This window comes from Phalacrocorax aristotelis, chromosome 4 (genome assembly GCF_949628215.1).
Source record: "Phalacrocorax aristotelis chromosome 4, bGulAri2.1, whole genome shotgun sequence".
NCBI classification, from domain to species: domain Eukaryota; kingdom Metazoa; phylum Chordata; class Aves; order Suliformes; family Phalacrocoracidae; genus Phalacrocorax; species Phalacrocorax aristotelis.
In genome coordinates this window covers 47,108,496-47,122,252 of record NC_134279.1, presented here as the reverse complement: position 1 = coordinate 47,122,252, position 13,757 = coordinate 47,108,496, and the positions used below count along the sequence as shown (strand labels likewise).

General features: G+C 36.0%; 1 protein-coding gene across 13 annotated transcripts in view; it reads right to left on the bottom strand.

The window, feature by feature from the left end:
• The window catches only part of TENM3 (teneurin transmembrane protein 3), a 416,806-nt gene that overhangs the window by 130,530 nt on the left and 272,519 nt on the right, over window positions 1-13,757 (bottom strand). For 10 of the 13 annotated variants that reach the window (XM_075091186.1, XM_075091189.1, XM_075091190.1 and 7 more), the window contains 2 exons: window positions 8,161-8,398; window positions 3,019-3,111 (listed from right to left, as the gene is read on the bottom strand). In XM_075091186.1, coding sequence (XP_074947287.1) covers window positions 3,019-3,111; window positions 8,161-8,398 — 331 coding nt within the window. The remainder of the gene's footprint in view (window positions 1-3,018; window positions 3,112-8,160; window positions 8,399-13,757) is intronic. The other 3 variants (XM_075091192.1, XM_075091200.1, XM_075091198.1) reach the window with 1 other exon arrangement.

The window sequence follows — 13,757 nt, the reverse complement described above, 5'->3', positions numbered from 1 at the left end:
TGACACCTTGTGCCCAGAAGAGGGTGACACTTTATCTTTAATGGTACTAATTTCCACAGATGCGTTTTGGAGCTGGACTTCTCTTTGTGCAACCAACATTATCAGAGATGCTGGATGCTGGCACTATACAGTCATCCAGGTCTTTGCTTTGCCATGAGTTGTGGTATTGTTTTCTCACCTGTTGGAATGTGACAGAAAGAGCCTCCAGAATCTGTTAAAATTCCTCTCTGGTTCAATTTGAGCTGCACTTACTTGGATGGCTGGCTTGACTGCAGCCATGAAATTGTAGAAAGAGTTTAGCTTTTAACTTCATAAATTTTGTGTGCTTAACTTTATGGTGTTGATGACATTTTGTTTCAAGTGGTGTTTTTTTATGTTTGTTTAATTTGTGATTTTCTTAAGCAAGTTTGAAGAAACTTCAGAGATTGTACTGAAAGGCTTATCAGCATAGCCCATATCACAGATACAAAAACTTTGGTTTGAGTATTTCTACCTTCTGTCACTAGTAGAGCATATGCCAGCAGCCAAGGTTCCTCATCATCTTGAGTCAGTCCTATAGGTGATGTGGTGCATGTTATTCAAAGGGTCTTCACAAGTAATCATAAGCAGTAAAGGACAAGGAATAACCTTGGTTTTCATCCTAGATATTCAGTTTCTCTAACCCACTAGCATTTTATCTAAGTCCTACCTCTCAGCTTCTCCTTCTGGACTACTACATCCACCCATTTGCACACCCGCTCCCACCTCTTTTGTGCCCAGGCATTTCCAGTTTTCTCCTCTCCGCTCTGCACTCCTGACAACCTGGCCTCTTTTAAACTCAGCTCTCCTGAACTTTTTCCCCAACAGATGACAAAAATCCCCAGCCAACCTCCCTGCAAAGAATTCTTAAATACAACATGAAGTTTTCAAACCCCAACCCTGCCAAAATATGACATTTTCAGAAAATGAGGATATTCTGTAAAAATAGAAAATGCTAGGAAGCTTTATCTATAAGAAATATAAAGACAGTTATTTGCTAACAGTGAATCTTACTTCTTTTTCAGATTTTGACATCTAAGTAACTTGGGCAGCGGACTATCAGGTTAGGTAAAAGAAAAACAGACTTTTTACTTCAAACTAAGCTGATCTGTCAAAATGTATACCAACATACATTTACATATTAGAGAAAAGAATAGTGGTACCAAGTAAAGCCAACAATGCATATCATTAAAATACTTTGAGATTTCCAGCTGTCTTATGATAATTAATGCACTATGCACCAATCTCTCAAAGCTATAAACAATGATTCTTTAGTTCTTTTCAACCTATTCTTTAGGTTTACGCCTATGAATCATTAGAATTTCTATGCATAATGTCTATTTCTATTATTATTATTACCACTAAAATGTCAAATTCATTAGATTAATATTCTCTCCATAAGCCATACAAACTAAGAAATAGTATATCATAATGTAACACATGCATGACATGAAAACAAAGAAACAAATATATAATGATTCTAGCTGTGACACAGTATGTTAGTGAGGTTGGTAAACTGAATCTTCATGCTGATAGCATGTTGTAGTCTCAAATCTATTATGCTTTGGAAGCTATGTGTTATTATCTCTGGACAACTTTCACACCAGGAGATGATGCCTGCTAGCATAATTTTAAAAATGAAGGGATTGCAATCAATATAAATGTCATTGTATAGTTACCTGAATTAGTACCAACTAACAGGAATTTCATATAACATAGTCCATTCGCCAAAATACTTGCATTTGGTGGTCCCGTTACAAACATATAAAGCATAAGTCAGGCATGGTTCTATTAACTTTACTTCAGCAATTATGTGTCTGAATCAGTATTGTATGGTAATTGGTCTACAGGGAACAATAATATTTGGTTTTGTTCTTTTTTCATACAGTGTGCTTATATTTTTACTTTAAAGAAAATATATTAGGGTATTCTGGTAAATATCTGCAGTGTCTTTGAGTTTGTTGATAATGATTAACTAATTGAATTTAACATAACATTCTCTTCCTGCTGTTGATTTTAATTTGTGGCTAAGTTTAAGAGTTTTTGGAACACGAAGCAGATCAATGTACATTGTCAATATATTTTACAGATTAATTAATAACGGGAAGATGCAGATCTCATTTAATCAAATAGCACCTTATCTCTTTTATAATGTGAAGAGGTACAATTAGCAAACAGATTTTGGGCATAAAGCTCTGGTTTTTACCAGAATATAAAAAAAAAAAAAGAAAAGATAAATTTATGATTAATAATTCTTTACTAAAATTTCGCATACTGTGCTGATTAACAGGCTGGAACTCATTAGAAAGGGTATTGCTTTGTCAGGTTTTTTTTTTGTGTGTGTGGATCAGAAACCAAGTATACTGATTTGGCATAAGAATACCAAAACACAGTTCAAATATAATACTGATATTAATGACAGAGTTAAGTAAATATGGAACAGTAGTATAATAGAAATTTTATTTAAATGAATTGAAATATTCACTTATATAGAATTCTTTATTTACAGTTATATATTTATCAGCAGTTCCTATTTCAAACTAGCTGGTAAAAAGTATTACAGATTAGATATATAATTCTTCTTAACTTCTTTGATTGGTCATTCCTTATGCTACATTAATATGTCATAATATTTCTAAAACAAACATTTGCTAAGCAGTAAATGTATTACAAACTAAGGATCAGATCTGGCAAACATGTAAGCATGCAAATAGTTTGCAACAGCTTGCAGAATTAGGCCATAGAGAATTAATACAACCTCAGTTGCACTCTTATTTTCTTAAGTGAAAGCAAACAAGATTTGGCAGTCAAAGTTCACCATTTTGCATTTACCATGAGTCAGTACGAATTATTTAAAGTATAATTTAAAAAAAATCAGACATAAAGATAAGAAAGTCTGTCCCAGATGTTTTTGACTATTGTAACCAACAGGTTTTTTAAATCACATTTTGTCTTCTGTGTCAACACTTAGCATCATGCAAACACTTAAGAGTCACATACCCATAACTGCTATCCTGATATGTTGGAGAAAACACATCCATCTCTATAAGGTTGTCATGACCATTTGCAAGGACTGCTTGATTTCCTAATTCTCTACACGCAAAGATACAAAAGGTGAAATTAGAGTGGCAATTTCAAATTAAAGAATGGGATGATCCCACCAAAAGAATATTCTAATTCTGTTGCATAACTTTCTTTTTTTCACAGATGTGCAAAACTGCAACTGCATTTTGAATGCGGGATTTATCTGCCTTCCATGATGTTCTCTGAACTACATGCTGCATTGTAACTCGAAAACACAGTCTTACAAGGCTACCATTAGGTGGTCACTACCCTTTGATGACCCCTTATTTATGTGCAAGTCCTTGAATAAAATTCCTGGCTGCTGCCCATGGCAAGACAGGCTTGAGTACTAAACAGCACGTAGTGGGGGACCTTGTTTACTTAATGAGGCTGGACCAGAGATGAAATAAAAGTTGATTGAGACTATTAAAAGACAGTCTCTTGCTGGCTATCTGGCACAGCCAGTCAGCCAGTAAATATACAGAGGGCTGGCTACCAGAGTGAGTGAAGATCTCATGTTCTGCAAAGGACACTGCACAGCAGCAGGGGAGGGAAAGGAAGGACCACAGACTATGGCTTCCTCAGGGAATGACAAGAAAATGAAGAGGTGAAACAAAGCAAGGCACTATTATTTTATTTAGATCTGCATATTTCTTTAGTCCTATCTAAGACAGGGGAAGATTAGTTCTGGAAAAAAAATGTGGGTCCATGCTTGCTTCAATGACTGCATATCTTTGAAGAGAGGCATGATAAACCCGAGGAATAATGTGCAAGTAGTACTGACTTCTAGACTATCTGCGCTTGCCTAAGAAACACAGCATGGTCAAATTCCAAATATTCATGGTGTCAGCAAGTGATTTTTTGAGCAGGAAGGATGCCAGAAAGATCAAGAAAAAATCTAAAGTAAGACACTATTTACACCAAAGGAAGCTTCTAAGCATATGGGCCCAGTGTGCTAGGATTATAGCACAGATGCTTGGTAAGCACCTGACTGCATGAGAATGTCAAAATAAACAGAACTTTTTCATTCAGCTTTATTAGTCTTTGAAAACAATCCTACTCATTTGACTTAATGAACATGTCTAACGTGTGTATATACTGACCCCATAATTATGGCATTTCAATCTTTAAAAATACATTCATGCTCTCAGCAGTCTAAGTAGAGTTCTGTTTCCTCCACCTGCAGACCAGCAATGTGGCATGCCCACAATGATACATAGGGTCTTCAGATGAGCAGGACAAACTCCATCCCCAGTTTCTACCTTTATTTTGTATCATGCTGTCTCAATATAAGTAACATGTCTAACCAAGTCCATGTGTGAAAACCTGGAAGACTTACAGAATGGAACAATTTTGAATTTGATTAAACCAGGCACTGCTTTAGTGGGTGGAATGCGTAAAATAGCTGCTTTGAGCAGACTCTAACCTCCAGCAACACTGTGCTTTTGCAGACAATCAATCAGCTTCTACACAAATTGATTTAAGACCTCCCTGGAAACTATCAACACCCTTTCCACACCTTAATCAATACTGAAGGCGCTAGCTTCATGGGCAATCCACCCCAATAAAGACATATGGGTATGTTCATCACACTTCAGGAGTTTCTAAAGTCTTTGCATTCTAAAATGAAGTTTGGAACAAGCTTGCAGAATGGTTTTGAAGTAACACATTCTAGAAATTGTTTTGTCTGTACCACTCCTGAGGTATTCTAGTACTTCAATTAAATCCTTCAAAATGCTGAAACATTTTCCAGCCATCAAGTTCCCAGTTCCCCCTTTCTTCTGGATAAAATTAGTAGATAAGTAACTGAAGATAGTAATGTTTCTACCCACCGTATTGTTAAGTATGTTAGGAGTAAGAGAAGACTAAACAATATCAGTATAAACTATGAAAAACATGTTAGTTTCTTGGTTAGTTTCTATAAAAAATTCACAGTCCATCATACAAAATACAGCCCTATTTAAAAAAAAATGATGTATTACAAATATACACTATATATTGTATATATACAGCAAATCAAGTAAGAAAAAGCAAAGCTGTTCCTTTGATTCACAGACACGTTAGCACAGATTCTGAATAAAGTTATACAATATTCTCAGAGATTTATTCCTTGACTGGAGTATGTAAATTTCCCCTTGCTGATAAATATATCTTAGACATTCAGTGCCTAAAATTAATGAAATACTGCATGAGAAATGCATGAAGAGATGCTACCAGCTTATTTTATCAACAAATTTACGAATTCTACCATACTTTTCCTCTGCACATCTCCAACATACGTAATTGACTGTGCATCAGAAAAACTCTGCACATTCAAATATTTAACAGAGAAAGCATTTAAAGAAGTGATTTACTAAGTATTTTTAAATATCAGTGATTTAGATCCTACTAGAACACAAAGCTATCAGAATGTAACTAATGATCCTGGTGCTCAAGAACTCATTATTAAAACCAGTAGATGAATAAAAACCTGAAGACCAATGATAATAAAAAACCTACTAATATTTAGTACTTAATCATCATTTATAATATTCAGACACCTGACATGTAGTCATGTATTTGCATGATTTTTGGCTGTCCAACCAGCACTTCAAAGAACAAAATGGAAAGTTATTCAATACAGTCCTGCTTTTTTATTTCTTCAAAAGTTAATATTGTTCTATGGTGCTGGCTTCTACAGCTGAACCTAACTAGCAGCAGGTTGGGGAAGAGTCCAATAGCAGAGATCATTAGATGGCCAACGAAAAGGTCCTGTAGTCTGCAGGAAATCAGAAGAAATCTGCAGGAAATATTTTCTTACTGTCTTGTGTGGTTTTTTTTCTTTCTTTTTTTTTTTTTTTTTAATGTAATTTTACTGAGCCCAAATAGAGTGAAGGCAATTTCTGCCACTGCTCAGTAACCTCATTGTCATTTCAAGATGGCATCAAAGATGAAATAAGCACTTATTCCAAGTTAGAGTTTTAGGCCCTCATAAAATTTTAAGCAAAGGGTCTTTTTGTATTTAAAAAAACATACATTGGAATTTCTGTTGGATGTTATTGATCTGTCACGTCACAGTTCATCCATTTAACCACTAACAGCAACGCTTTACACAAAAGTGTTAACTCTACACAGAGCCAAATTGCAGAATATTCCATCAAATATGCAACTGAATTCAGTATTATGAAATACATATTTCAAAGTCACTTCCATTACTACTGCAAAATGATAGGGACTAAAACCTCCCTCAGGCTGTGCAAATACATTCCTCTCACCTACATGCATATACACAAAACCAGCCTATTCACTATCCAGCTACACATGACAGCAAGTTGTATGTTATTTTTATGCCACCCATAACCAATATGAGCCTACAGAGATAGAAAGATTGTTATGTGTATCTGCTGACATTCACATTCTGTACCTCTAAATGGTGACCATCTAAGTCAGATCAAAAAAACAGAGGTTAAAAAAACACCCTAGCTGACTATGGGCATAAGCTAAAGTATTGCCAAAGATTAACTAAACCTTCTTTTAGGCTGAGAAAAGGATGAAGGAAAAGACCTACCACAAAGTTTTTAATAAGGTTGAAACTAAGAATCACACTCAGTAGGGAACCTTAACCAAAAAGGGAAAAATCAATGACAAATAAGATGGGTTCTTCACCTCTGGATTTCCAACCAAGTGAGACTATTAGAGAAACTACAGTAGGGCTCTGTCACTTTTCACGTGAAATTTTCACATTTCAGCCCATTCACAAGTGTTGAAAACTCGAACACCCCAATGCCCTTAGCTTTTCAACAAAAACATTTAAAAGATGAAAAGACTACTTGGCAAAAACCATTTACTCCAGATTGGAAGTGGTATTCTCATTCAAGTCCTTATGTCTTCTTCTTTATAAACATAATGAAAACATATATGGCAATAGAAGCAAACATCAAAGACCCTACCTGTCTACTGAAGCTTAACCAGCGTCTGGAAAACGTCTAACATCTTATTCCCACTACAAACTTATTTGTTCTATAAGAAAACTCTTTCTTAATCTACTAAATTGTCTAAGTATGATGATGAAATCCCTTCAGTGGAATCCTATTCTACAGTGTCTGTGTCTCACAAGCAATACAGGAGGTTCCAAGAAAACTAAGAAAAGGAATAGCCACTCCCAATAGCCTGACAGAAGAGTTGCCTGAAGCATCTATGGGGAAGAAACTACCTAACAGAGAATCTTAAGGTTATGTATGTTTTAAATTAGTCATAATCAGCTGGACTATGTTTACTTCACTACAAAACAGAATTTAAAGAGATTCAAAGAATGAACTGTAGGCATTTCATGAACATTTTCAAAAATTACTGTCAGCTTCAATGCAGTTATAAATGCTCAGTTTGATGGCTAAACTGGAATATTATGGCTTTCATTAACCAAAAATTAGTGCTGATTGAGTGTTACATGAGTATGAATTAATCACTGTAGGTAAGTTCAGCTCTGGGCCAGTAATTCCTACAAAATTTTTTTATAGATCATTCTACATCATATGTCATCCTGCATCTAAAGAAGCTGGTGTCACCCTTTATATTAGCTGCTTCTCTCCTAAAGCCAGTTATCAATTCTAAAAGACAAAAAAGAATGAGGACAAATTTATCATTATACCAGAACTAAGTAAGTTCTCACCAAATCCTAGACAAGTTTAATAAACACCTAGCCTCACATGGGTATTTCTTTAAAGGGAGCAAGTAGAAGAGTTAAAAAGTACTGCTGAAAGTCCCTTTACATTCAATCTGTATGGCAGTATATATTGGACACATAACATATCTGGCAAGCAAGGCAAGAAATTTCTTCAGTCAAAAGTCACAGATTATGATAAGGAAGGAAAAGGTTTGTCTGGAAAAATGAATATACTCTCTGAGTCCAATTACTCTGCAATAGGCATTATAAGGGAAAAGAGTTTTGGGGATTTTAAGAGAAAGGACAGATTTTTTAGTACTCAGAAGTTTCAGTTTTGTTTGCTGAATGAGGGGAAGTATTAGCTGTTGGTCAACTTTCATCAAGTTAAATGTTTTCTTTAGAAGTGCCACATTCTGTAGTAGTACCTAGGTAATTACCTGCTTTCCAGTGGCGCATTACTGCCAAGGACCCAGCTGTCCTGCAGCTGGACTGACTCAGGTGTGGTTTGCAGCTCGGCGGGCAAAGCAGCCGGCGGGGCCGGACTCTGATTCCTCCTATTTGTCAGTGAGTTTCTGTTTAGTGAGGTGATGGATGGGTGATGCTGTGCTGAATGTTGCTTGTGAGAAGGTGGCAAAGGCTGCAGGGTCGGCTGGCCTTGGTTATTTGGAGGTTGTTCTAAGAAGAAAGAAAATTAAAGTTTGTTATACATCATCTTAGCATTTGCTGCAACCAAAGCAGAATGAGAAATTCAACATAATCCTATCATCTAATATATTTGCATATTATTCTATTAGCAGACATTCAGTGACATTCTCTAAGAGCAAGTTTACCCTTGATACACCAAGTTCTAATTAATATACAACAGATGGCAAAATTGCTTTTGGTTTTAATTTGTTTCTTTTTTTTTTATTCTGGTTTTATTAACACCTACAGAAAATAGCATCTGACAGATCCCCTAACGTGCCTTTAGATTTCAGCTTTTTTTAACAAACCAACCCTGAAATTAAATGGGTAATTTCAGCAGAACACAAAGGTTTTCGAAATGCATATAATCCCTATAATTATTTAATGGACTTTTTAAAGCTTTATTTAACTGCAATAAATTATTACAAGCTAGTTGCTAAACAGCAGTAGACTACTCTAGTTTAGTGCATTTCAAATAAGGCAGGTCTGCACTATGATCTGCTAATAGATGCTAAGTATTCTTTAGCAGAAGGTCACTCTGTGAAACAGATGTTGCTTCATGGATATTTAACAGACTGAATCACATCTGATTACAACGTCAGAAGACTCATATACTTAATGACCGTCACATCCATTAGAACACACACAGAACAGATTTTCCAATTTCACACCATGCAATATAACTACAGTTTGGAGTAAGTCACAGGTGATCAGAGAGTCAGGCCATCAAAACAGAAGGAAATATTTTTTGACTTAACCAAAGCACATAATACCCATAAAGCTTAAAACCTCAAAACAGCACAACCCACAATTGAATACCCCCATCAATGTTAGGTTTTAACAATCTGTTCTGTAAAATTCCCTGTTTGGAACTCGTTAGAACTGCAAATTGTTACAAACACAATAATAATACCTTGGTACAGAGAACGCAGGAAAAGTATTTCTGTTGAAACAGATGTTTCCAGTAACTTACAGGTGACTACTATAAAAATAACTTATCGGTGAGTAATTTCTCATGTCATGAACCTAAGAAAATTTGAGAATGTTAAGGAATAGACGGTAAGCTTAAACAGAAAATCTAGCCTTTGGAACAATTTCCTTTCCAAGAACCCCATTCTCCTTTTGTTTCCTGTGCGGTCAATACAACTTTTGTCACAAACAGCAATAATGCTGAATCTGTCATTAAAATAATGACAGCATTTACATTGCCAATAAGGCTTTCAATACCAAATCCCTAATACATTAATGAAAAATTACCTTTCAGGAAGGATACAACTGATCAGCTTTGTCTTTACCAACACTGGCACAAAGGATGTCACTGCATGTTATTACAATCCCTATCAAGGGCTTCAAGCCACATTTGAACAAGCCAGCTAAAGGAAAGCTAATAGCTTAACACTAGCAAAGACTTTTTTCCCACGTCTACTTAAAATGTTATCTGATTTAGATTACAAGCTATTTATTAGCTAGTGCAGAACTGACTATGGCCCTATATTTTATAATATATAGGTGTATGTGTATATATAAATATATATATCTGCACATGTGTCTGTGTAAATATTTACACATACGCGTGTGTAAATATATGTATATATAAATGATTAATTACATGACAGAAAAAATTACAAGTGAAATTAAATAATTTTCATTAACTTATTTTTCATCAGATAAACTGCTTAATCAAAATTCTCCTAAGGACCTGACTTTTTGTCTTTGTTATTCCCTTTTTTGACTCTCCTACCTGCCTATCCTTGTTGAACAGTACTGCCATGATCAGTGCAACACTGTCCTCCTCTGCAGCTCCTCCTAGATGAAACATTATTCTGACATCCCTCTTTATTAATTTATCTTCTCATTTAAAACCTCAGCTGAAAATAATTTTTTTAATTTATTGGTTTTAGTACTAAAGATCTTGCATCAGCCTCTGCTAAAGACAAAGCACAGGATAAAATAATGTTGTTCTCTTGCACAAAGGACGGTGTGAGTAAGGGAACCATGCCAGGCCTGCAGGCTTGCCTCAGGTACATGTCAGACCTTCTCACACACTCTACCAGCGAGGAAGAGGGATAGTAAAGGTTCTGCAGAGGATATTTATGTGCTCCCCAAATAAATGCATATATATAATAAATATACCGATAACGTGCTAGAGGAGTGAAACTGTATTCTTTGGCCCATAGGCCAGCTACTCAGGCCACTGTTTGGAATTTACATTATTCCTCCAGAAATTTACTGTGAACCTACAAAACCCTTCTGCTCTATAACATATAAACACTACTGACACTGAAACTACAGAGTAACATATAAAATAAATTAAGAGTTGCAGGATGAGCTTGTAAGCAGGATGAGCATAAGGTGCAGGCTAGAAAGGACCTAGAAGAGCACAGCAAGTTCAACTTTGCAAAGATCACAGGCCCTAGAAGCCCACTGTCTCTCCATAGCATGCTGCCAGGTGACATTTTCTAGTGTCTGAGAGCAACTTCAATTAGCAGGGAATCTACAGCCTCCACAGAATCAGAAATGCTTGAAAAATCTGGAATGATTTATTTATCTTCTAATTGTGCAAGAGCTACAGGTAGAATTGAGCCTAACAAGATTAGATTTTCCATAAATCAACAAAGCTAAAATCTATATTTCTCTAAATTTTCTCAGTCCTATATTGTCATTCTGAATGAGAGATCACCGAGGACTGCTCTTTCGATCTTCTCTTCAACCTGCTGGATTTCCTGAATCCACAGTTCTGACTGCCATGCAATTTGTAACAGAAACTTCAACCTTGCACCACTGATTTGTGAGGAAAATATAATAATCAGAACTGTCATCTTTTGAATGCTGTTCTTAAGCTGGAGCCAGATTCCCGTTTTCTACTCCTCTTTTAAGGAGTTAATAGCTGAAGGACAGCTTTCAGTATTACTGTGACTTTCACACAAAGCTATCAGTTTTACATAGTAAAAAAGCCTCTCAACATCCCCGTGACACTATGAAAATATTCTCATTGCACATGCAGGGAAACTGAGGCATATATGTTAAGTGATTCACACCGGTCTCCTGAGAAATCAGCATCACAGCCAGAAAAGTACTGGCTTTTGCTTTTCATAATTAAGGAATTGATAAAGACAGTGGGAGCTTCTTATAGACTATCAGGAAGAAGAAAGAGCATTCAAATCTTATAAAGCACAATTGTATTGAAATACTTAAACACTGTTGCAGAAAGCTACAGTTGCTTTAAATGGGATTTAAAATACTATCCTAATTGATTTAATCTAAATGACAATGTTGCGTTTACACTAAAAATAAGCAGGTATGGGTACAGGTGGGCTTATGTCCAAAAATGGTGAGTTTTAATTAAAACTTTCTTGTTTGGTCTAGACCTTAATGACTGCAGACCAATCCCATTCATCCTAAAGAGACGATTTCTGCAGCAAGAAGCAAAAGTAAATCGGCCCAGCAATCAGTCTGTGCATTCAAGTTGTTCAGGTGCAACAAAAAGCTGCATATTTTTAAGGCTTTGCTGTGTTAGTCAGCATCAGATAATTATGCATGCGAACATATGTACAGAACTCAGAAAAGTCACAAGGAATTGGGTAGAAAGCTGTGTAACTACAGTTATATGAATTTTTCAAAACATATTTAAATTGTTACTTACCCTAGGGAACCACAGTGAAGCAAAGCAGCCATTTCAATTTTAGAGCTAAAATACACGTACTCTGTAGCCTTTCACAAAACCTTTTTCTCTTTTTCGAAAGTAATTTACATTTAATTAATTTTATCATTTAATTGTTACAGAATTTGAACAGCATATGAAAGAATACAGAAAAACGCATATGTGAAAGTAAAAAGTAAGGAAAGAGAAAGACATTTATGATAACTACTGCCATATAGGGGTAAAGGGTTAATTTAGAAGGACAAAAGAGGATCAAGTACCCCTGAAAAAAAGTAATTGGTTGCACATTTTGTGTGATAGCCTTTCTATAACAGACAGATCACTGAGACCTGTCAGCTAGCTACTCATCTAGGAAAAAGAGATGATTTCCATTTGATAAGGATTAGGCTTTATAATAGCATACAATTAATGTTAACTTTGAGTTACCATGACAAACAGAAGTGAAGACTTCCATTATGATATAAACATTTCAAATGGGAACACAATGTAATTCAATATCTCCATCTATGAGAGTCTTAACTCTTTCTAGTCAGGTTACTCCTTTTTCCAGACAGAGTTTAGAAGAGTCTCTGCCATGGTAAAGCAAATATCCACAATATATACCAGAACTAAGCAGCTGGACTGGACTAAATGTTTTAGAAAACTGGTAACAGAAAAGACAACCTTTCATTTCCAGGTCACTTGGTCTGCCAGCCCGATTGTTAGCACTCAGAAGTAATTTCCATAAGAACTGGTCTGATTTCATCAATAAAACACTTCAATGGACTTTTACATAATTGACAAACAGAAATATCTCCAAAAGTACTGTAAGCAGAAGTGGGATTTACCTTGGAAATCCCTGCAAGTTGAAGAGAGTGGGTATTATGGCCTAATTATTCATAGAGCTCCCAAAGGAACAATTTTTTTAAAAGTAAGTCCCTGCTTACAGAAGGGTAAAACAGGCTACCAGCACCGCTATGGCCAGGGCTTTAGTGATTCTGCAGGCAAGTAAAACCATTCATTCCAGAAGTCTCTGGTCTGGGAGTACCTTTCATGAGAAGCTGTATTTAATTAATGAAAACCAAAAGAAGGTTATAGCTTTAGAGAAAAATTGCCTATTTAAGTGTTAATCTGTAATTAGGTAGATCTGCCTTTTGAATGACCCACTGCTTCAGTGTACTTCTTCTGCCAAGGCGTGCAAGACTCAAAGTTTCCTCTCTGATTGTTTACTACAAGCTATAGTGGCAATCCAAAATAACCTACTGTATCTGCTCATTTTGTGGTTAATCCAAAGTATTTGTTTAATCTTACCCATGTCCAAAATGGCTCTGCCCTGCCAACTGCTTTAAGGTTCCAAACCAGGCACTAAGCCCAAGGAACGAGGTGACACAGTGCCTACCACCAGAGGAGAGCCCTTTCACTTTGATTTGTTGTCAGCCTGCACTATCCCTTTCTGCTTGCTTTACAAATAAGGGACATACAGATGGAAACAGCATTAGCCCACAGCTGCTGCTGCTGACTTCCTCTTGTGCTTCTGTGCTAGCTGTGTGGTGACAAGAACGTGGAGAAGTGACAAGGACACTTTGATCAAGATATGCACTTTGTGTGTGTGTATATACTATTATAATATAAAATGGGAAAAAGTCATACAAGTAGCTTGATCAAAGTGGGCCAATGTTTCTCTCCTCATCAGTATACTGCCTGTAGGGT